Source organism: Hyperolius riggenbachi, chromosome 3, assembly GCF_040937935.1.
Source record: "Hyperolius riggenbachi isolate aHypRig1 chromosome 3, aHypRig1.pri, whole genome shotgun sequence".
Classification (NCBI taxonomy): domain Eukaryota; kingdom Metazoa; phylum Chordata; class Amphibia; order Anura; family Hyperoliidae; genus Hyperolius; species Hyperolius riggenbachi.
In genome coordinates, this window is record NC_090648.1 from 239,614,115 (window position 1) to 239,636,757 (window position 22,643).

The 22,643-nt window shown below is 44.0% G+C and overlaps 1 protein-coding gene across 11 annotated transcripts in view; it reads left to right on the plus strand.

Moving 5' to 3' along the window:
* Positions 1 to 22,643, plus strand: part of LOC137561356 (protein phosphatase 1 regulatory subunit 7-like) — a 125,580-nt gene that overhangs the window by 11,747 nt on the left and 91,190 nt on the right. For 6 of the 11 annotated variants that reach the window (XM_068272647.1, XM_068272648.1, XM_068272643.1 and 3 more), the window contains one exon: positions 2,283 to 2,333. The exons of 1 other annotated variant lie outside the window; for it this stretch is intronic. In XM_068272647.1, coding sequence (XP_068128748.1) covers positions 2,321 to 2,333 — 13 coding nt within the window. In that variant the 5' untranslated portion in view covers positions 2,283 to 2,320. Of the gene's footprint in view, positions 1 to 2,282; positions 2,334 to 2,704; positions 4,130 to 22,643 lie in introns of all 11 variants that reach the window. 4 more of the 11 variants (XM_068272651.1, XM_068272652.1, XM_068272650.1 and 1 more) reach the window with 1 other exon arrangement.

Sequence of the window (22,643 nt, forward strand, 5' to 3'; positions counted from 1 at the left end):
ATACATAAATAGTTACCTTAGGGCAGTGGTTCCCAACCTTTTTGGAGTTGTGACACATCAAACCAAACGTTCAGATCTCCGTGACACGTAGACTAAATGCATGTAATGAGAGACAGCGTTTCCCCACTAAATGCACATAAGAGACAGCGTTTCACCAGTAAATGCAGGTAATGACAGACAGCCTTTCACCAGTAAATGCACGTAATGAGAGACAGCGTTTCCCCAGTAAATGCACATAATAAAAGACCTCTTTTCACCAGTAAATGCACATAAGAGACAGCTTTTCACCAGTAAATGCACATAATGACAAACAGCCAGTTGTCCCCAGGATCTGTAGCCAGGGGTATATGTGCCCAGGATCTATAGCCAGGGGTATATGTGCCCAGGATCTGTAGGCAGGGGTATATGTGCCCAGGATCTGTAGGCAGGGGTATATGTGCCCAGGATCTGTAGGCAGGGGTATATGTGCCCAGGATATGTAGGCAGGGGTATATGTGCCCAGGATATGTAGGCAGGGGTATATGTGCCCAGGATCTGTAGGCAGGGGTATATGTGCCCAGGATCTGTAGGCAGGGGTATATGTGCCCAGTATATGTAGGCAGGGGTATATGTGCCCAGGATCTGTAGGCAGGGGGATATGTCCCCAGTATATGTAGGCAGGTGTATATGTCCCCAGTATGTGTAGGCAGGTGTATATGTCCCCGGTGTATGTAGTCAGGGGTATATGTAGCCAGGGATATATGTGCCCAGTATATGTAGCCAGGTGCCCCCCCAGGAGGAGAGAGCGAGGGAAGGAGAGCGGCACCTCAGGGTGCTCTCGCTCTCTCCTCCGGAACGAAGTGTGGTGGCTGGCAGAGGGGCGGAACTTACCTTCCGTGTCTCTGTCCCGTCTGGTCTCGTCGCCGGCGCGGGATGATTTGCCACTACTCTGGCCTGATCCAGACCAGGGAGGCGGCTGCAGAGCAAGAACTTCCGGCCGGCGCATGGAGCGACACGGAAGGTAAGTCCCGCCAAGTGCCGCCAGCCCGCCACAGTTAGTATCAGAGGGGAGAGTGAGGGAGGCAGAGCACCCTAAGGTGAGAGAAGGGGGGGAGATGGCCCCCTTCTCCGCCGCTGCCCACAGTTCTTCTCCCTCCACTGCGCTGCTCCCCTCCGAGAGCCGCGACACATACCCAAAGCTGCCGCGACACATGTATGTGTCGCGGCACATGGGTTGGGAACCACTGCCTTAGGGACTGAACTTTTTAAATATTTATGTCAAGAGTGTATAACACTGTTACTTTATAAACTATGGGCTTGTAATTAGGGATTGACGCAAAACTGAAAAAAATGCACCTTTATTTCCAACTAAAATATTGGCGGCAAACATTGTGATAGGGACATAATTTAAACGGTTTTATAACCGGGATAAATAGGCATATACATTTAATGGGTTTTAATTACAGTAGCATGCATTATTTAAAAACTATAAAGGCCGAAAACTGAAAAATAATAATTTTTTTCCCACATTTTTTCCTATTTTCCCATTAAAACACATTTAGAATAAAATTATTCTTGGCATAATGTCCCACCTAAAGAAAGCCTAATTGGTGGCGAAAAAAACAAGATATAGTTCTTTTAATTGCGATAAGTAATGATAAAATTATAGACGAATGAATGGAAGGAGCGCTGAAAGGTGAAAATTGCTGTGGTGGTCAGGGGGTAAAACCCCTCAGTTGGGAAGTGGTTAAAGAGACACTGAAGCGAAAAAAAATATGATATAATGAATTGGTTGTGTACTATGAATACTTACTAGAAGATTAGCAGCAAAGAAAATATTCTCATACTTTTACTTTCAGGTATATGGTGTTTTTTCTAACATTGCATCATTCTATAATATGTGCAGATTACACAACACTCAGCATTCAAAATGAGTCTTTCAGAGCAGTCTGTGAAGTAATGACCTCTCCTCTAGCAGAGGAAAAGTAAACAGTTCAATTACAGTTGAGATAATAAAAGTCAGATAACGGCCCTCTCCAGGACTAACTTAGTCGGAAAGCTTAATAGCTTTTTTGCATAGAGATAACAACTGGAGTTTCTCAACTCTTCCTTCACTGGAAACAATTAGACTGATGTATCTGATCTTAATGTTTTATTTCTTAGCTGTACTACACATACAAATCATAATATCATAATGTTTTTTTTCGCTTCATTGTCTCTTTAAAAGAAAATACATATGGCAGCCTCTATATATCCCTGTCGGTTTAGGTTCCCTTTAATCAGTTTTTTTTTTTGCCTTCCAGGAGGATCTGCATCTGAATTTAAGCACTTTATACACTTCATGCCATTAAAAGGTATTACTTTTACAAGACTTTGTTTTTCTACCTAGTACTTCCTTTGTAACTTCATCTCTGCTGGACAGGGATTTTCCTTGTGAAACTGTTAAGCAATGTGATTTGGCTAAATAAGCGACTTCCTCTATATGCTGTGTATGTCCAGATCAAGATTATGTGTTAATGGCCTGTGTTATTTTTATTATTATTTAGTATTTATATAGCGCCAACATATTACGCAGCGCTGTACAGTATATACATATCTTGTCACTAACTGTCCCTCAAAGGAGCTCACAATCTAATCCCTACCATTGCCATATGTCTATATTATGTCTATATTATGTAGTGTAAGTACTGTAGTCTAGGGCCAATTTTTTTTTTTTTTTTTTTAGCGGGAGCCAATTAACTTATCCGTATGTTTTTGGAATGTGGGAGGAAACCAGAGTGCCCGGAGGAAACCCACGCAGACATGGAGAGAACATACAAACTCTTTGCAGATAGTGCCCTGGCTGGGATTTGAACCAGGGACCCAGTGCTGCAAGGCGAGAGAGCTAACCACTACGCCACCGTGCTGCCCACTACGCCACCGTGCTGCCCTGTGTTGGTTCTTGCTGCTGGTGTTCATGTTACCCAGAAGACAAATGCAAAGCAGCCAAACCTGTACCAGCTAAACACACATAGACAGAGGTGCTCTGCTTGCTATAACTGAATTGCTGTTGTTTATCCCCTGCTTATTGCCTGAAGAAGTGGGGTGTGCCCGCGAAATGCGTTACATCTTTGGGGTATTTTCAATAAATGTGTATATCTATATATTTACAGTCCTTGGTGTCTGGTTTAACGGAGGCAAGTCCAGCACTTCCTCCCAGCAATTTTTTAAAACCATTTATGTACTTTTATCCTTCTGGCGCCTCTGTTCACCTACCAATATGTTTGAGTCCACCCAAGGTGGAGAGGTGATCTAACCCCTTTCTTCCTATCTACAGAGAGCGACTTCTTAATCCTGAGTGAGGACAGGTCTAATCTCCTCACCTGCCTAATGAGTGGTTACCTAGGTGGTAACCCGTGTTTGTGAGTATTACCATCTCACTGTTTCATTTATCTAATCAATTTTGACATACTACACCATATTGGGCTTTCGATTTCTCTTCAACTTTAGCTAAACACACATATTCCTTTCACACTTAGAACAATATTTAAAGCGGATCCGAGATGAAAAACTATATATAGCAAGTGACTTGTCTATATATCTTATCTAAAGTTTAGATAGTTTACACAGTATATCTAGCTGCAAACAGCTTCAAAAGTTTATGATTATTTATTCCTGTGATACAATGAGGGCAGCCATGTTCTGTTTGTCACATTGTCACAGGCTGAAGACTGGAGATGCTATCAGCTTGCCTGTGTGTAAATTCAGTCCCCTCTCCTCCTCCCTCCTCCCCTCTGCCTCTGAAATCAATGGATAGTAATTTTCTCCTCCTCCTGCCCAGACTGAGCTCCCATAAGCCCTTGCTTCAGTGTCAAGGCACAAAAGAAGCTGTGGACGAGGCTTGTTTAGTTTAGTTTATAGGGAATTAGACTATTAAAACAAAACAAAAAAAATATTTGGCTTGAGGAATGCCCTATAAACTATATGAAAGGAACACAATTATGCAATGAGTAAATGTTTATCTCGGATCCACTTTAACACCTGAGTCATATCTAGAAAACCTCCCAGAGTTAATTGTACCATGACTGCTAGCAACTGTAAACCATATAGCTGGATGCATTTTAACATAAAGGATAGTTCACTCTGACTTGCATTTCTATTCCATTATCAGGTAAGATAACACACTTATAAAAAAAAAAAAGCATTCTGTAAATTGTTTGACCTGAAAGGTGTGAACAAAACATCACAAGCTGTTATTCAAAGGGAGAAAATGCTTAATTTTGCATCACATCCCTTGCACTGTCTTTGTATGTTTGATAGTATCTTTTTAGAATATTGTTTTGGAGTATTGTAACTGATGTTAGCATTATGATCGGGCCACAGTAGAAAGCTGTTACAGGTCTTGCATCTTCTTATATTGCATGTCACCAACAGGCATCCTGTTCTGTTATAAAAATTAATACTACCTGAAGTGAATTGGATCTGTAGAGAAACCACTTTCCAGATGCACTGTTCATTGGTTAATGTTAATAAATAAATAATTAATGTTTAAAAAAAAATTCTGGTACTTGCGTATTAACACCTCTGTGCGACCGCCTCACGCCAATTGGTGAACGCAGAGCGGCTCCCCCAGGACGGCCCAATGCCGATTGGCGTCAAGTCCTGGGGGCGGAGATTAGCAGGAAATGCACCTGCATGCGCAATCGATCCCTGCCAAGCTCCATGATCAGCCTGCCAGCCTGTATGGCTGACAGCTTCTCTTTAAAGGGAACCTAAATAGAATAGTAAAAAAAAGAGTATCACTCACCTGGGACTTCTACCACACCCCTGCAGCCGCCCTGTGCCCGGGCTGTCACTGAACAATCCTCCGGTCCTATGAAGCAGCTCTCTTTCACTTGGATGTGTGGCCCCTGTTTGCGCCCCTGCTGCGCAGTACAGGTTTCGTGGTTTTAATATGGAGGACTGGTCTATTTGGCAGAAGATATGGTACCAAGATTCTTCAGGGTGTGAGAACTGGGTAATGTGGTGAAACCCCTCCCACATTGTGATGTCAGGACCGCCATTCTGTACTTCCTGCTTCTCAGATCAGACACTAGAGTCCAAACTGAGAAACAGGAAGTACAGAGCAGCAGTGGAGCAGAGTGGACAGATGGGATCTCCAGAGCCTGGAACCTGTAGGAGTTGAGTGGGTGCTGCTTGTAATCTTCCCCACTGTGGGGACGGGGGTTATGCTGCGTCAGGGAGAGAAGGGAAGACAAGCGGGCTCCCCCAGAGCACAGGCCCAGTTGCACCTGGCACTGCAGTCCCTACGCTAGTGCTATTAACAGTAATGGCAAAAATTCAGAAGAATTATTTATTTATTTATTTTTTCAAATGCCAGGCTTCCATATTTATTTCATTTTAAGCTTAAGCTTAAGGTTCCCTTTAATCAGTTCCATAGATTTTTTTTTTTTTTATTTTATTTTTATTTTTTTTTTTGCCTTCCAGGAGGATCTGTGTCTGAATTTAAAGGACCACTACCACGAATCATTTAATTCACCAGAAAATAATCGCTATTTCGGGAGCATTCCCCAAATAGCGATTATTTTCTGGTGAAAGCTCCCCAAATAGCGATTATTTTCTGGTGACTGTTGCCCAAATAATGATTTTTTTTTCTGGTGAATGCTCCCCACATAGTGATTATTTTCTGGTGAATGCTACCCAAATAGCGATTATTTTCTGGTGAATGCTCCCCACATAACGATTATTTTCTGGTGAATGCTGCCCACATAGTGATTATTTTCTGGTGAATGCTACCCACATAGCGATTATTTTCTGGTGAATGCTGCCAACATAGCGAATATTTTCTGGTGAATGCTCCCCACATAGCGAATATTTTCTGGTGAATGCTCCACACATAGCGATTATTTTCTGGTGAATGCTCCCCACATAGCGATTATTTTCTGGTGACTGTTGCCCACATAGCGATTATTTTCTGGTGAAGGCTCCCCACATAGCGAATATTTTCTGGTGAAGGCTTCCCACATAGCGATTATTTTCTGGTAAATGCTCCCCACATAGCGAATATTTTCTGGTGAATGCTTCCCACATAGCGAATATTTTCTGGTAAATGCTCCCCACATAGCGATTATTTTCTGGTGAATGCTGCCCACATAGCGAATATTTTCTGGTGAATGCTCCCCACATAGCGAATATTTTCTGGTGAATGCTCCACACATAGCGATTATTTTCTGGTGAATGCTCCCCACATAGCGATTATTTTCTGGTGACTGTTGCCCACATAGCGATTATTTTCTGGTGAAGGCTCCCCACATAGCGAATATTTTCTGGTGAATGCTTCCCACATAGCGATTATTTTCTGGTAAATGCTCCCCACATAGCGATTATTTTCTGGTGAATGCTGCCCACATAGCGAATATTTTCTGGTGAATCTCACCACATAGCGATTATTTTCTGGTGAATGCTCCCCACATAGCGAATACTTTCTGGTGAATGCTCCCCACATAGGGAATATTTTCTGGTGAATGCTCCCCACATAGCAAATATTTTCTGGTGAATACTCCCCAAATAACGATTATTTTCTGGTGAATGTTCCCCACATAGCGACTATTTTCTGGTGAATGCTCCCCACATAGTGAATATTTTCTGGTGAATGCTCCCCACATAGCGATTATTTTCTGGTGAAATGCTGCCCACTTTACGATTTGTGGTGAAAGGCTGCTCTCTTTACGATTATTTTATGGTGAAATGCTGCCCACTTTACGATTAATTTCTTGTGAAATGCTGCCCACTTTATGATGAATTTCTTGTGAAATGCTGCCCACTTTACGATTAATTCATGGTGAAATGCTGCCCACTTTACGATTAATTTCTGGTGAAATGCTGCCCACTCTAGGATTATCTTCTGGTGAAATGCTGCCCACTTTACGATTTCTGGTGAAATGCTGCCCACATAACTATACAGGGAGCACCTATACCTGGCATTACCCACGCTTGCTCCTTTTTTTGGGGGGGGGGGGGGAGGTTGGGAGGGGTGGTGGTGGTGGTGGGTGTCTTGTAATAACCAGCACCAAGTATCAAATTCCCTAGGTGCGCCACTGGTTGTCAGCACAGACTCTGCTGCGCAATTAGCCGCTCTCCCTCACCATCCATTTGCCAATTGTCTAATGATGACCTGCGACTAATGAGCCAGCTTTGCTGTTTGTCGCCGCGGCTCTGCCCCCATGATGATGTCGGGCGCAATGAGCCGGTTTTTAATAGGCAGCTCCTCCTCTCCATTTATTTGCCAATGCTCATCTGATTTGCACTGGCATGCAAGCAACTACTACACCGCGCTTGCGCGCCAGTGCAAAATAGCCGAGCGTCGGCAAATGAATGGAGAGGAGGAGTGGCTTATTAAAAACCGACTTATTAAGCCCGACGTCATCATGGGGGCAGAGCCGCGGCGACAGACAGCAGAACCGGCTCATTAGCCGCAGGTCATCATTAGACAATCGGCAAATGGATGGTGAGGGAGATCGGCTCATTGCGCAGCAGAGTCTGCTCTGACAGCTGCCTCCCTTAAAGCCTGTTGAATGCCAGAGTGCGGGCGTCCTTGCAAAGGTTTGTGATGGGGAAGACGTGCAGCAGGTGAGATCCTGCATTACAGTTTTCGGCAGTTGTAAAAGCAGGGCTATACCATCCTTCTTTTTTTTTTTTTTTTTTTTTTTTTTTTCTTTTACCCAAAACCTGAAAAGCTCCCCCTGCTGTGACTGCTAGTTAAAAAAGTCAGTCAGCGTTATATGAGGGACTGACGGAAAAAGATTACATTGATATGTGGTAAATTAAAGGGCCATCACGAAAAAAAAATACAGCAAGGACGGTATATACTTGTTATATCTACTGTGGGATAGCTGAAAATTAAATGATTCGCGGTAGTGGTCCTTTAAGCACTTCATACACGTCATGCCATTAAAAGATATTACTTTTACAAGATTGTTTTTTCTACCTAGTACTTCCTTTGTAACTTCATGTCTGCTTATACAAACTGTACAGGGATTTTCCTTGTGAAAATGTTAAGCAATATGATTTGGCTAAATAAGGGACTTATTTTATACTAGTAAAACGGGCGCTAGGTCACAGCCGCTACACCCCTCCCCACCCGCAATGCGCACACAAACTGTTCCTGCTTGCTCATTCCCCACCACTGTCTGAAGTATATGCACACAGGGGGCTGCTTGCTTGCTTGGCAGTTGAGAAAAAGCTGTTATTTCCCACAATGCAATGAGAACCTCTGTGAACCACAGAGAGCAAACTGTCAGGTCCGGCCCTGTGTCCTAACTGCCCTGGCTGCGCACATGCTCAGTACAAAAAAGCCAGGGACACAAAACCATTCAGCTGATGGCGCAGGGACACTTGCATTTTATTGTATAGGATGCTGTGTATGTCCAGATCAAGGTTGTTTTAATGGCCTGGATTGGTTCTTGTTGCTGGTGTTCATGTTACCCAGAAGACCAATGCAACGCATTCAACCCTGTGCCAGCTAAACACTCATATTCCTTTCACACTGAGAACGTAAGCCTATGGCCTGTATTGGAATGTTCAGTCAATATTTAACACCTGAGCCATATCTAGAAAACTTCCTCCCAGAGTTAATGGTACCATGACTCCTAGCAACTGTAAACCATATAGCTGGATGCATTTTAACATAAAGGTAGTTCACTCTGACTTGCATTTCTATTCCATTATCAGGTAAGATAACACACTTATACAAAAAAAAAAGCATTCTGTAAATTGTTTGACCTGAAAGGTGTGAACAAAACATCACAAGTTGTTATTCAAAGGGAGAAAATGCTTAATTTTGCATCACATCCCTTGCGATCACTGTCTTTGTATGTTTAAATACCTTTTTGGAATATTGTTTTGGAGCATTGTAACTGATGTTAGCATGAGGCTCCATTTACATTTAAACAGTTGCTCTCAGTTATAACTGAAAGATCAACTAATTTTCAAAGTAAGTCCCATGTTTTCCTATGGCACCTTTCACACTTAAAGCGGACCCAAACCAAACATTTTTTTAATTCAAAATATTTAGTTGCACCACTCTGACACATACAAAGATAAATAAACACTCCTTCAAGCCTATGAGCATTTCAGTGCATGCTTTTCACCCTCCTCTTTGCATAACTAGGGTTACACAGGGGGCAGCCATTAGCAATTCCTCATTTGCTGGACACCATCTACTCCACCAGTTTGCCGGATTATTTGCCGGCAATATGAAAGGAAGGGAGGGGTTTCTCCAATAAATGTAAAATATTTTATATTTGTCATCATGCAGCTGAAAAAAGGCTGCTATTTATTATTATAATTTAGAAAATAGATTTTATTTCTGAAATCTTGTATTTTTAGTTTGGGTCCACTTTAACGCGTTTTAACTGAAATCTTTTTCACAATGCACTGCTATGGAGAAGAAGAAAAAAAACGCGTACCAACTGATTAAGTGTAAACGGGGCTGTAGTGATCGGCCCACAGTAGAAAGCTGTTACAGGTCTTGCATCTTATTATATTGCGTGTCACCAACAGGCATCCTGTTTTGTTATAAAAATTTGAATACTACCTGAAGTGAATTGGGTCTGCAGAGAAACCAGTTTCCAGATGCACTGTGTTCATTGGTTAATGTTAATTAATCATTAATGTTTAAAAAAAAATTCTCTTACTTGCGTATTAACACCTCTGTGTGACTGCCTCACGCCAATTGGCGGCCGCAGAGTGGCTCCCCCAGGACCACCCAATGCCGATTGGCGTCAAGTCCTGGGGGCAGAGATTAGCAGGGAATGCACCCGCATGCGCGATCGTTCCCTGCCAAGACGAGGAGCTCCATGATAAGCCTGCCAGCCTGTATGGCTGACAGCTCCTCTTTAAAGGGAACCTGCACAAACAGTAAAAAATTATTCTCACTTACCTGTGGCTTCTACCAGCCCCCTGCAGCCACCCTGTGCCCGGGCTGTGGCTGAACAATCCTCCGGTCCCGTGCAGCAGCTCTCTTTCGTTCAGATGCACGGCCCCTGTTTGCATGCCTCCTGCCCAGTACAGGAAAATCTCTACTGTGCATGTGCAGAACGCTCCCTATGATGAAAGCATGACTGAGGACACATATGACCTGGGCCAGGCATGCGCAGTGGCTGTCGACTCGCTGAGTGACCAAACCGAAAGAGAGGCACTGTGGGGGACTAGGTGATCGTTCAGTGACGGCGCAGGCACAGCGCAGATGCATGTGGCTGGTAGAAGCCCCAGGTGAGTGAAACGCATTAAGTTGCAGGCCAAATTGTTAAGATTTAACATTTATTGAATAGTTTCAAACTAACAATTTTTCAACCAGAAAGATTGTAACTGGTGAGCTTCTTTGGATGAGAAGGCAGTGTGCCACTGGTGTGCTGCATTAGATGGCAAGACAGCGTGTCACGGGTGTTTGACAGTTTGACACCTGTGATATAAAGGAATAATGAGGAAACCATAAGGGTGCGATACATGATATTCAATGTTATTAATTTCACCCTTTAGTGGTTTGAATATGGAGAACTGGTCTATTTGGCAGAAGATATGGTACCAAGATTCTTCAGGGTGTGAGAACTGGGTAATGTGGTGAAACCCCCCCCCCACACACACACACAGTGTGATGTCAGGACCGCCATTCTGTACTTCCTGCTTCTCAGATCAGACACTAGAGCTCAAACTGAGAAGCAGAAAATCTGGAGCAGAGCAGACAGATGGAATCTCCAGAGCCTGGAACCTGTAGGGGTTGAGTGTGTGCTGCTTGTAATCTTCCCCACTGTGGGGATAGGAGTTATGCTGTTTCAGGGAGAGTAGGGAAGACAAGCGGGCTCCCCCAGAGCACAGGCCCAGTTGCACCTGGCACTGCAGTCCCTACGCCAGTGCTAATAAAAGTAATGCCAAAAATTCAGAAGAATTATTGATGATTTTTTTTTAAATGCCAGCCTTCCATATTTATTTAATACCAGCTGCCTGGCTGCAGAAGTGTCTGAATCACACACCTGAAACAAGCATGCAGCTAAACCAGTCAGACTTCAGTCAGAGCACCTGATCTGTATGCTTGTTCAGGGTCTATGGCTAAAAATATTAAAGGCAGGGAATCAGCAGGACAGCCAGGCAATATGCATTATTTAAAATGAAATATATATGACAGCCTCTATATCCCTCTCGCTTACAGAGAAGCCGTGCCCAAGAAATTGATGTCATCCCAATCAGTAGCTGATACTCCCTTTTACATGAGAAATCTATTCCTTTTCACAAACGAATGATCATGGAGCCCCTGTGTGGCTGATTTTGTGGTGAAACCTCTCCCACAAGAAACTCTGAGGACCATGGTTCTGGCAGTTTCCTGTCTGTGAACCTTGTTGCAATGTGGGAAATGGCTGATCACCTGTCAATCACCACCTGTCACTGCCACCCATCAGATCAGACCTTAACCTGCCCCTTGTGGGCGCCTGATCACCCGCCCGCACCCTCAGATCGCCCGCAGACCCACCCTCAGATCACCTCCCAAGTGCATTGTTTGCATCTGTTCTCTCCTCTAATCACCCACTGATCATCCATCAATCACCCTCTGTCACTGCTACCCATCAGATCAGACCCTAATCTGCCCCTTGCAGGCACCCAATTACTCGCCAACATCCTCAGATCGCCCTTGGACCCCCCCCCCCCTGATCACCTCATCAGTGCATTGCTTGCATCTATTCTCCCCTCTAATCACACCCTGATCACCTATCAATCACCCCCTGTCACCATCTGTCACTGCTACCCATCAGATCAGACCCTAATCTGCCCCTTGCGGGCACCCAAACACCCACCCACACCCTCAGATCGCTCTCAGACCCCCCTTAACACCTCCGCAGTGCAATATTTATATATGTTCTCCCCTCTAATCACCCACTGATCACCCCCTGTCACCACCTGTCACTGCTACCCATCAGATCAGACCCTCATCTGCCCCTTGCGGGCACCCAATCACCCGCCCACACCCTCAGATCGCCCTCAGACCCCCCAATCACCTCGCCAGTGCATTGCTTGCATCTATTCTCCCCTCTAATCACACCCTGATCACCTATCAATCACCCCGTCACCATCTGTCACTGCTACCCATCAGATCAGACCCTAATCTGCCTCTTGCGGGCACCCAAACACCCACCCACACCCTCAGATCACCCTCAGACCCCCCCCCCCCTTAACACCTCCCCAGTGCAATATTTACATCTGTTCTCCCCTCTAATCACCCCCTGTCACTGGTGACAGGGGGTGATTAGAGGGGAGAACAGATGTAAATATTGCTACCCATCAGATCAGACCCTCATCTGCCCCTTGCGGGCACCCAATCACCCGCCCACACCCTCAGATCGCCCTCAGACCCCCCCAATCACCTTGCCAGTGCATTGCTTGCATCCATTCTCCCCTCTAATCACACCCTGATCACCTATCAATCACCCTGTCACCACCTGTCTTCACCCGTCACTGCTACCCATCACATCAGACCCTAATCTGCCCCTTGCGGGCACCCAAACTCCCGCCCACACCTTCAGATCGCCCTTAGACCCCCCTGATCACCTCCCCAGTGCATTATTTACATCTGTTCTCCCCTCTAATCACCCACTTATCATTCTTCAATCACCACCTGTCACTGCTACCCATCATACCCATCAGATCAGACCCTCATCTGCCCCTCGCGGGCACCCAATCACCCACCCACACCCTCAGATCGCCCTCAGACCCCCCAGTGCATTGGTTGCATCTATTCCCCCCTCTAATCACACCCTGAGACACCCATCAATCACCTCCTGTCACCCCCTAGCACACCTACCCATCAGATCAGGCCCTAATTTGCCCCGTGTGGGCTCCTGATCACTCAGCCAAACCCTCAGATCCCCCTCAGACCCCCTTCCGATCACCTCCCCAGTGCATTGATTGCATCTATTCTCCCCTCTAATCACCCCCTGAGACACCCATCAATCACCTCTGGTCACCACCTGTCAACCCCTAGCACTCCTACCCATCAGATCAGGCCCTAATCTGCCCCCTGCGGGCTTCTGATCACCCGGCTAAACCCTCACCCGCCCCACCGCAGTGACAGATTTTTTTTTCTGATCACTGCAAAAAACACTACAATAATTAGCGCTCTAAAGATCAGTTTTGATTTTTTTTTTTTTTTTTTTAAATCAAAACTCAGTGATCACAGCTTTCTACTTCACAAGTACTCCCTTTTGCTAGGTAGGTGCTCTTTTTCCTGGGTAGTCTCAGAGGAATACCCCCTAAATTTAGCAGTCCCCCATGGCAAAAAAGGGGTATTCCGCTGAAGAGGCCGCCAAAATTCTGGCCCAGTGGGGTGAGTGCGATTGGGAAGCCTCATCCGACGAATCATCCGGGTTAGAGTATGAACCGGTGAACAGCAGTGGCTCTCTGACTGATAGCAATGACGAGGTTGAGGTCCCGGCTAGAGCCAGGCGTACCACACCCCATGTCACTGGAACGCAGGATCAGACTCAAGGGCAGCAGAGTGGTGCTAGCGCTGATCTGAGTTTTCTTAGTGAGGCATGCACCAGCAGCGTAACATCTCCTGGATCTAGCACCAGTACTACCGTAGACCCTGGTGAAGTGGCGAGCACCAGCATGGTAGTAGAAACTGGTTCGGTGGCACGTGCATTAAGACCCGAGTTGCAGCCACCAGCAAAACGGGCCCGTACTACCCACAGTCTCCCAGAGGTGCTGGCAAATGTCAATTGGCCATCCCCTGGTTCCGCCGCACCCGTACTGCCCCCTTTCACCGCCCAGTCTGGAGTCCAGGTGGAAACAGATAATCTAGGATTGGCCCTAGACTTTTTTCATCTGTTCTGCACCGTGGATCTCTACAACTTAATTGTGGCTGAGACCAACCGTTATGCCACACAATACGCAACTGCCAATCCGAGAAGCTACCATGCCCAGCCTTTTCGGTGGAAACCACTCCAAGTTTCCAAACTTAACATTTTTGGGGGCCTTCTTAACATGGGTCTAGTCAAAAAGAATGTATTGCGTTCTTATTGGTCTACGCACCCAATACATCACATGCCCATGTTCTCTGCTGCCATGTCCAGGTCACGATTTGAGAACATCCTGCACTTTAGTGCCAATACAACCTGTCCTCTAAGAGGCCACCCTGCTTATGACCAGTTCCACAAAATTAGGTCCCTCATAGACCACCTGTCTTTAAAATTTGCTGATGCTTATACCCCTGAACAGTCATTTTGAGGCATTCGGTTTCCAGACTACTCCTCACCGTTTTGGGCCCCTAAAATGCCAGGGCCGTATAGGAACCCGTGACCCCATTTTAGAAAGAAGACACCCCAAGGTATTCCGTTAGGTGTATGATGAGTTTATAGAAGATTTTATTTTTTGTCACAAGTTAGTGGAAAATGTGTGAAAAAAATAAAAATCAATTTCTGCTAACTTGTGACAAAAAAATAAAATCTTCTATGAACTCACCATACTCCTAATAGAATACCTCGGGGTGTCGTCTTTCTAAAATGGGGTCATTTGTGGAGTTCCTATACTGTCCTGGCATTTTAGGGGTCCTAAACCGTGAGGAGTAGTCTGGAAATCAAATGCCTCAAAATGACCTGTGAAATCCTAAAGGTACTCATAGGACTTTGGGCCCCTTAGTGCACCTAGGCTGCAAAAGAGGGTCACACATGTGGTATCTCCGTACTCAGGAGAAGTAGTATAATGTATTTTGGGGTGTATTTTTACACATACCCATGCTGGGTGGGAGAAATATCTCTGTAAATGGACAATTGTGTGTAACAAAATCAAAAAATTGTCATTTACAGAGATATTTCTCCCACCCAGCGTGTGTTAATAGCCTGGGTTGGTGTTCATGTTACCCAGAAGACAAATGCAAAGCATCCAACCCTGTACCAGCTAAACACACATATGCCTTTTACACTGAGAACGTAAGCCTATGGCCTGTATTGGAATGTTCAGTCAATATTTAACACCTGAGCCATATCTAGGAAACCTCCTCCCAGAGTTAATTGTACCGTGACTCCTAGCAACTGAAAACCGTATAGCTGGATGTATTTTAACATAAAGGATAGTTCACTCTGACTTGCAATTCTATTCCATTATCAGGTAAGATAATACACTTATAAAAAAAGCATTCTGAGCTCAAAGGTGTGAACAAAATATCACAAACTGTTATTCAAAGGGAGAAAATGCTTAATTTTGCATCATATCCATTGAGTTCACTGTCTTTGTATGTTTGATACTATCTTTTTGGAATATTGTTTTGGAGTATTGTAACTGATGTTAGCATTATGATCGGGCCACAGTAGAAAGCTGTTACAGGTCTTGCATCTTATTATATTGCATGTCACCAACAGGCATCCGTTCTGTTATAAAAATTAATACTACCTGAAGCGAATTAGGTCTGCAGAGAAACCACTTTCCAGATGCACTGTTCATTGGTTAATGTTAATTAATTAATCATTAATGTTTTTAAAAGAATTCGGGTACTTGCGTATTAACACCTCTGTGCGACCGCCTCACGCCAATTGGCGGCCGCAAAGTGGCTCCCCCAGGACCACCCAACGCCGATTGGCGTCAAGTCCTAGGGGCGGAGATTTGCAGGGAATGCACCCGCATGTGCGATCGTTCCCTGCCAAGACACGGAGCTCCGTGATCTGTTAAAAAAAAACAAAAACAGCTTTTTTTCTTTTGTACAGTGCTGCGATCTAGTTATTAACATATACAGCATTTAGTATTCATTATTCATTAGTATTAGTATTCATTATTGTAACGTTTGAGTCTAAGGTGTGGTCTGAGTTGCTTGCCTAATATTGAAACTTTTTGTGCATATACATGCATAATTAAGCAGAAATAACTATATGGAGCCCAAGTCTAAATATACTGTAAATAACATTTAAGAAAACTGAATACATTTGAAGTTTCTATATTTTATAGCTATCATATTTTTTAAAATGTATGAAACGAGCACATGCACAGCGGCGGCGTGTGAGGATGTGCATTCCTTGAGCTTTGTCCTGACTGGCAGGCAATTAAAGCGGAATATAACCCTGCATTTCAACTTTGCTCTAAAACATTATTTACAGTATATTATATGCAACCAGCATTTTTTTTTTTACTAGACCAGCATTGGAAGGGTTACACAGTGCTTTAAAGTTCCTGGTGATTTCTGCAGACGCATCAGAAGCTGACATAGATACATTTTGTTTACATAAATCTATCTAAGTGTTGAATGTGACTCATCTCTCTGACTGAGAAGGAGTTGGAGGACAGCCAAAGAGTGTAACATTTCTCAATAGATACATATAACTAAATAGAATGTAACAATCTGAACTTCTGCATATCTCTCCATGGAACTTTAAACCTCTGTGTTTAACCCTTCCAATGCTGGTCTAGTAAAAAAAAAATGCTTTTTGCATATAATATGCTGTAAATAATGTTTTAGAGCAAAGTTGAAATGCAGGGTTATATTCCGCTTTAAGCTCCTTTTGTTAGGTCTCACTATGTAAAATTTCCAGGAAGGTCCGCAGCAGAAAGTTGGGCACTGGAAACACACTCCATCTCTGCAGCAGAATAGCAAAGCGACCCAGACTAGCAAGGCCCTGCACCCCAAAATGGCTGACAGAACATCGCCATGAGAGTTATCACCATGGTGATAAGGCATGTAATATTCAGGAAACATTTTACCTCTGGTAAACCTAAAGTTACCTCTTCTGTCTTTAAGTTAAGGTGAGATCTTTAATGTTAACTCTTCAATCCTTAAAATAAGTCCAAAATTTTAAAGTTAAAGACAGGCTGTTAATTGACTGCAAGTGAAAATAACTACAGAGTGTAACGATCGGTGTAACACAGAGAGGATCTGATTATCGGTGATCTGCGGTATCACCGAGAATACAGATATATACCCGATTATTGATGATCTGCAGTATCACCGATAATCAGATATATCTCTAACCTCTGGACACCTGAGTAATATGAGTGTTTGGTGCAACAGTAATACTTTGAGGAGAGCACCCGTATAGAGGGTGCAAGGCAGTAGAGACACTGCCCAAAGAACAGGCTCCTTCCAAAAGCCTGAGGCTCCCCATGGGGAGGAGTCAGGCTAAGAATGGGAAGGACCAGAGTGTGAGTGACACCAATGGTGGAGTGTCACTGACAGATCTGTGAACTATCTCTAAACAGAGGAGATAGTTCTCGAGGTCGGACAAGCCAGGTCGGCAACAGTCAGACAGATAAGGTATAGAGGAAGGAGACAGACTCAGAATCCTAAGGCTAGCAAGGTTTGGCAACGGAGTAGCAGATATAGCGAAGTACCAAATCAGAAGAGAGGTCAGGAAAGCAGAAGGTCATAACAAATAATCAACAATGTCTAGTCTATAGGTGTGAGCTCCTTGATCATCAACACCCTGGAACTAGTCTGAAGTATAACAGGATGGTAAAGCTAATTCCTAGTCTTGGGTGTGAGCTCCGTAGTCATCAACACCCTGGAACTAGTCTGAATGATAACACAGATAATACACAGTATTCCTAGTCTTGGGTGTGAACTCCGTAGTCATCAACACCCTGGAACTAGCCTGAATAATAACACAGATAATACACAGTATTCCTAGTCTTGAGTGTGAGCTCCGTAGTCATCAACACCCTGGAACTAGTCTAGAGAATAACACAGATTCTGACAAACAGGTCTGAGTGCTACCACGTAGTGATCGCAACGGCAGACAACCAGAGAATGACCAGCACCCAGTATATATAGCAAAGCGCTCTCCAGCGCCTCCCCTAAGTGCTGGACCAATGGGAAGTGGTACTGCCGTCAGCTGACCGGCTTGGTCAGCTGACTCCCTTCTGGCTGTCATATAAGTTCTGCCTCTCAGCGCACGCGGGCGCGTCTTTCTGAACCTGTGTGGACTATCAGTCCCAGCCACACCAGACGTGATGTAAAGCACCCGCCGTGCTGGACGCGGAAACCGCCGCACCGCTATCAAGGCATGCGGCGGTTTCTCCGCGTTCGGCCATACTACTAGGTGTAGGCCTACGCGTGCCAACCGCCGCGTTGGATGCGGAATCAGCCGCCTTGTTCTGAGTTCACGCGGCGGCTTTTCCGCGTTTTCTCACACAGAGAAGGTAACTTAAGGACTAAAGAGATAGGATAACTCTCTCACTGTGAAAACTCATCTCTACACCTTAATACGGCAAGATCCATGTGTGGTGGTAAGTTTTCTCTTGCCTTATTATCTCCAGCATGATCTTTGTGAATTGAGGCCAATGGCCTCGATTCACTAAGATCATGCTGGAGATAATAAGGCAAGAGAAAACTTGCCACCACACAGTGAGAGAGTTATCTTATCATTTCATTCCTTAAGTTACCTCCACTGTAGTTACGTTTCCTCTTCTGTAGTTAAGTTACCTCCTCTGTAGTTATTTTCACACGCAGTTAATGAACAGCCTGGCCCATATGCAATTCCAGTTTTCTCCTATGTTTTCTCCTAGGAGATAATTTTTCATCTTCTATTTTAAATAATTTTCCAGCACTTTTTAACTGAAAAAGTACTGAGAAGTAAGTACAAAAGTATTATCAAAATTATTCTGAGTATTTTCTTGCTTGCTGGTGGCTTAAAAGGCATTTTATTGACAAATTTTAAAAATATCACCTAGGAGAAAACTCAGGTGAAAAAGTGAATTGCATATGGCCCCCTGTCTTTAACTTTAGAATTCTGGAGTTATTTTAAGGATTGAAGAGTTAACTTAAAGACAGAAGAGGTAACTTTAGGTTTGCCTGAGGTAAAATGTTTCCTGAATACTACATGCCCAGGGCCGGCCCGCTCATGAGGCGGGGTGAAACTTTTGCCTCAGGCGGCAAAATTCCAGGGGCGGCACTATCCGTGGGTGCGGGGAGCCGGCCGCCGAGCTGGAGGGGTAGCTGGCAGGACGGGGGTATTGGGCCTAGCGGCGGGGAGGGGGTCGTACCCCCCCCCTCCCTCGCCTGGGTCCCCCGTGCTCCGCTCCCCTCCAGCCTTAAATACAAGCAGCCGCTATGTGTAAGAGGCACGGGCGGGGATTACTCACCTCTTCCTCGTTCCAGGCCAGCGTGCGCTCCACTGACGTCACTTCCTGCAACGCTGCAGGAAGTGACGTCAGTGGAGCGCACGCTTGGAACGAGGAAGAGGTGAGTCCTACCCGCCCGTGGCAGCAAATAGTCTAGGGCCGGCCCTGTACATGCCTCATCACTCTAGAAACATTATTAAAGACAGGAGATAAGCTTAGTGAATTGAGGCCAATGTCTCTCCAGCTGTATCTCCCGGTACTGGCTGGCCCATAAGGCCATAGTTAGGCGGGAGCTGATCAAACTAGACAGGCTCCATACAAAAAAATAAGGGCTCTATTGTAGAGCAGAATTTTAGACACAAGATTCAATCTCTGGAAACTGACAGTCAGTTCTTTCCTTCACTTTTTCTTTAAAAAACTTTTTATTAAGGTACAATTAGATATTATTCTCTTGAAACAAGCTGAGAAATTTTATAAATAGACAAGAGCTCAACAATACAAATTCCTAAACATGCCTAATAAGTGGCTTGCAAGAAAGCTCTCTATAATAGAATGTCCAATATTTAGGATCACTTGGGCAACATCACCTCTAACCCTGATAAGATGTATGATGTTTTCCATAAATACTACAAATTTCTATATGTACCACATGAATCCACTATCCCTACACTTACAATCCGACAGTAAAATAGAGAACCATGTTAGCATGACCCTCACGAGGGAGGCTGGGATGGCGTTCAATGAGTTGATCAAGCTTGAGGAGGTTTTGCATGTCATTGGCAAGCTTAAAATGGGCAATGCTCCTGGGACTCACGGCTACGCAGCTGCTTACTATAGGAAATATTCTGGAGTTTTAGCACCGCATTTGTGGAATTTCTTTCACTCTATACTAGATAGCCACTCACCTACCCCTAAATTTTTCCAAGCTGCAATCACTATCGTGCGCAAACCAAATGGAGATCCACTCCTACCTAAAAGCTACCATCCTATCTCTCTGCTGAACGCGAATTATAAAATATTTACATCCATTTTGGCAGCAATACTAAATAAAGTCCTCTTGCATAAAGACTTTTTCCCAGGCTGGCAGGAAAATCCTGAATATACAGAAATATACACAGCTAAATAAATGTCTCTCTTATCATTGGATATGGAGAAGGCTTTTGACGTTGTCGGCTGGCCTTACACGTTTGAAGATCTGCCATACCAGGGAGAGCATAGTGGTGTGCTCAAGTGTGGATCGTTATACTAACAAGAGTTCCTTTTTTGTTACCTGGGACTCATTCCCAACCATATTGAAACATACCAGGGGATCTCAGGTAAATTCCTTACAGTCCTTAAATGTATTTATTCTACTCCTTCCGCTTATCTAAAACTCCCAGCAACTAAAATGAAACCATTTTGGGTTAACAGGGGTACTTGAAAAGGCTGCTCTCTGTCACCAGGCTTATTTGCTTTGTTAATCGAGCCACTAGTGAATTGGATCAAATTTGACAAGGATATTCTCAGTATACGGATTCAAACCTCCACTTACAAATGTTTCTTGTTGGCTGATGACATAATTCTTACCCTTAGTAATCCGCACACATCATCCCTAAACTATTACAAGAACTGGATTTGTTTGCCAATATTTCTTGATTAAAATTAAATTTGGCAAAAAGCAATACGGGGAGCACCATCCCCTACAATCAATACGCCACCCTATATGTATAAGCACGGGGTGGGTCTGTAATGTGCAGAACGGTCAAAAATACAGTAATTATACCAAAAGCGAAAAGCAATGACCTCAAAGAAACCGCACCAAAACAGCTATATCAGTAAGCAATATATCATCCTTTATTGAAAATACAAACATTAAAAACCATTAAAATATGGTGGGGGACAATGTATAAACCCACAATGTCGGAGAACCGGAGGAATTACAAAGTGCTAGTGTTAATATTGAAGAACCTCAAAATAGCATAAACGTGGCACTGACCGTGTATCAATATTGTGACACATACAAAACCAAAAATAAATAACACATGTGCAAATAGCATGAATAAATATTACAATTGCATATTATGAAATAGGGGAAAGAGTGTGATAACACCAGGAAGGGAGGAACCCCCTGAAATAGTAGTGTAGAACCTGACAGAACCAGAAATCAATCACATAGTGATCACAGTTTGTGAACAAGTAGTAAAGTCAATAGAGTGAGATACAGACTGTATGAAAATAGTATAGGGATTAAGAGTGAGGTCAACAACCAGTGAATAGGATCCTACCAGTACAGTGTCTCCACGGGTCCCCACCGCCGCTATCGCGATTCGCCACGTATAGCGTGGCTTTTTCAAAGCTAAAAGGTTCCAGCAAAACTGCCCTATTTATACAATCCAGGGGAGGGGGGACGCCCAAGTGTAGCGTGGCCACGCTACCGCCTCCATTGCGCCGCGTTGCATAGCAACGTGATCACTCTGTCGGCTTCCGTATCTACGGTGGCCCAGAGGGGCCAAAAAAGGTGCACGCGTATAAAAATACGCATCCCTAGCATGAAAGTACGCATGATCTAGTCAAGGGAATACGCATAGATGCATGAAATGTACGCATAAGCGCCATCTAGTGGCCTACTGGCTAATTACATGAGGTAAATCAATTATCATTGCTAACCCCCAAAAAATAGAGAATAACAGATAAAAATAGGGCAGAAAGAGAGAACCAAGTAATAAAATATTAAAATAGGAGTTATTCCAAAAAAGGAGAAGGATCAATTCATTCATCATATAACAATTATAGAAATTCCACATTGGAAGAGCAAGATGGCCAAATTGAACATATTACACAGAACAATACAATGGAATAATGATTTACTCTAAATGTAATCACAGATTGGTCACAAACATAGTTTTTTCTCTTTTACTCTCACATTATAATGAAAAATAAAAAATAATAATAACACATGATCTATTAGAATATGGCCAACAGATAGATCCAGGGGATTATATAGCTGTGTGGACACAGTGTGAACTCGATAAACACGAACACTGTATTCATTTCAGATATTCAGATTAGTATTCCCGGACACCAGAGAGATACATCCACGATCCACCCAATCAGAAACCAAGGTACCCAATCCCTCGAGCAGAGACCTCCGATGGATCTGTAACTAGAAATAGCACATTAAATATAGTGTAATTACTAGATGTGGTTGGGGATATTGCTCACATCCCCCCATCAAGGGAATGCATACATAAGACAATGCGTACATGAAACCACCTTGCGTGACCCCCACATAACACATCTGGCATGTGAAGGACCGCTCACCACGGTCATGACATGCCTACAAAGTGCCAACCTCCTCTAGATGGAGATCTACCACTTACCATAGTAGATGACTCTCCAAGTATAATCAATGTGATAAAAACAACATACTCCGTAAATAAGTGCACTAACCAGTACATACAAAAGATCTTCCACCCATAAAGTGTATCAAGTGAAACAGACCGAAGAGAACGAGAGCCCCCCAAGTTCATTATAGCAAATCACTTCAAATATCCTAAAAAGGTGAAATCTTCATTCATACCTGCTGGTTGCATAGATCCCATGTCGTAGATCCATCT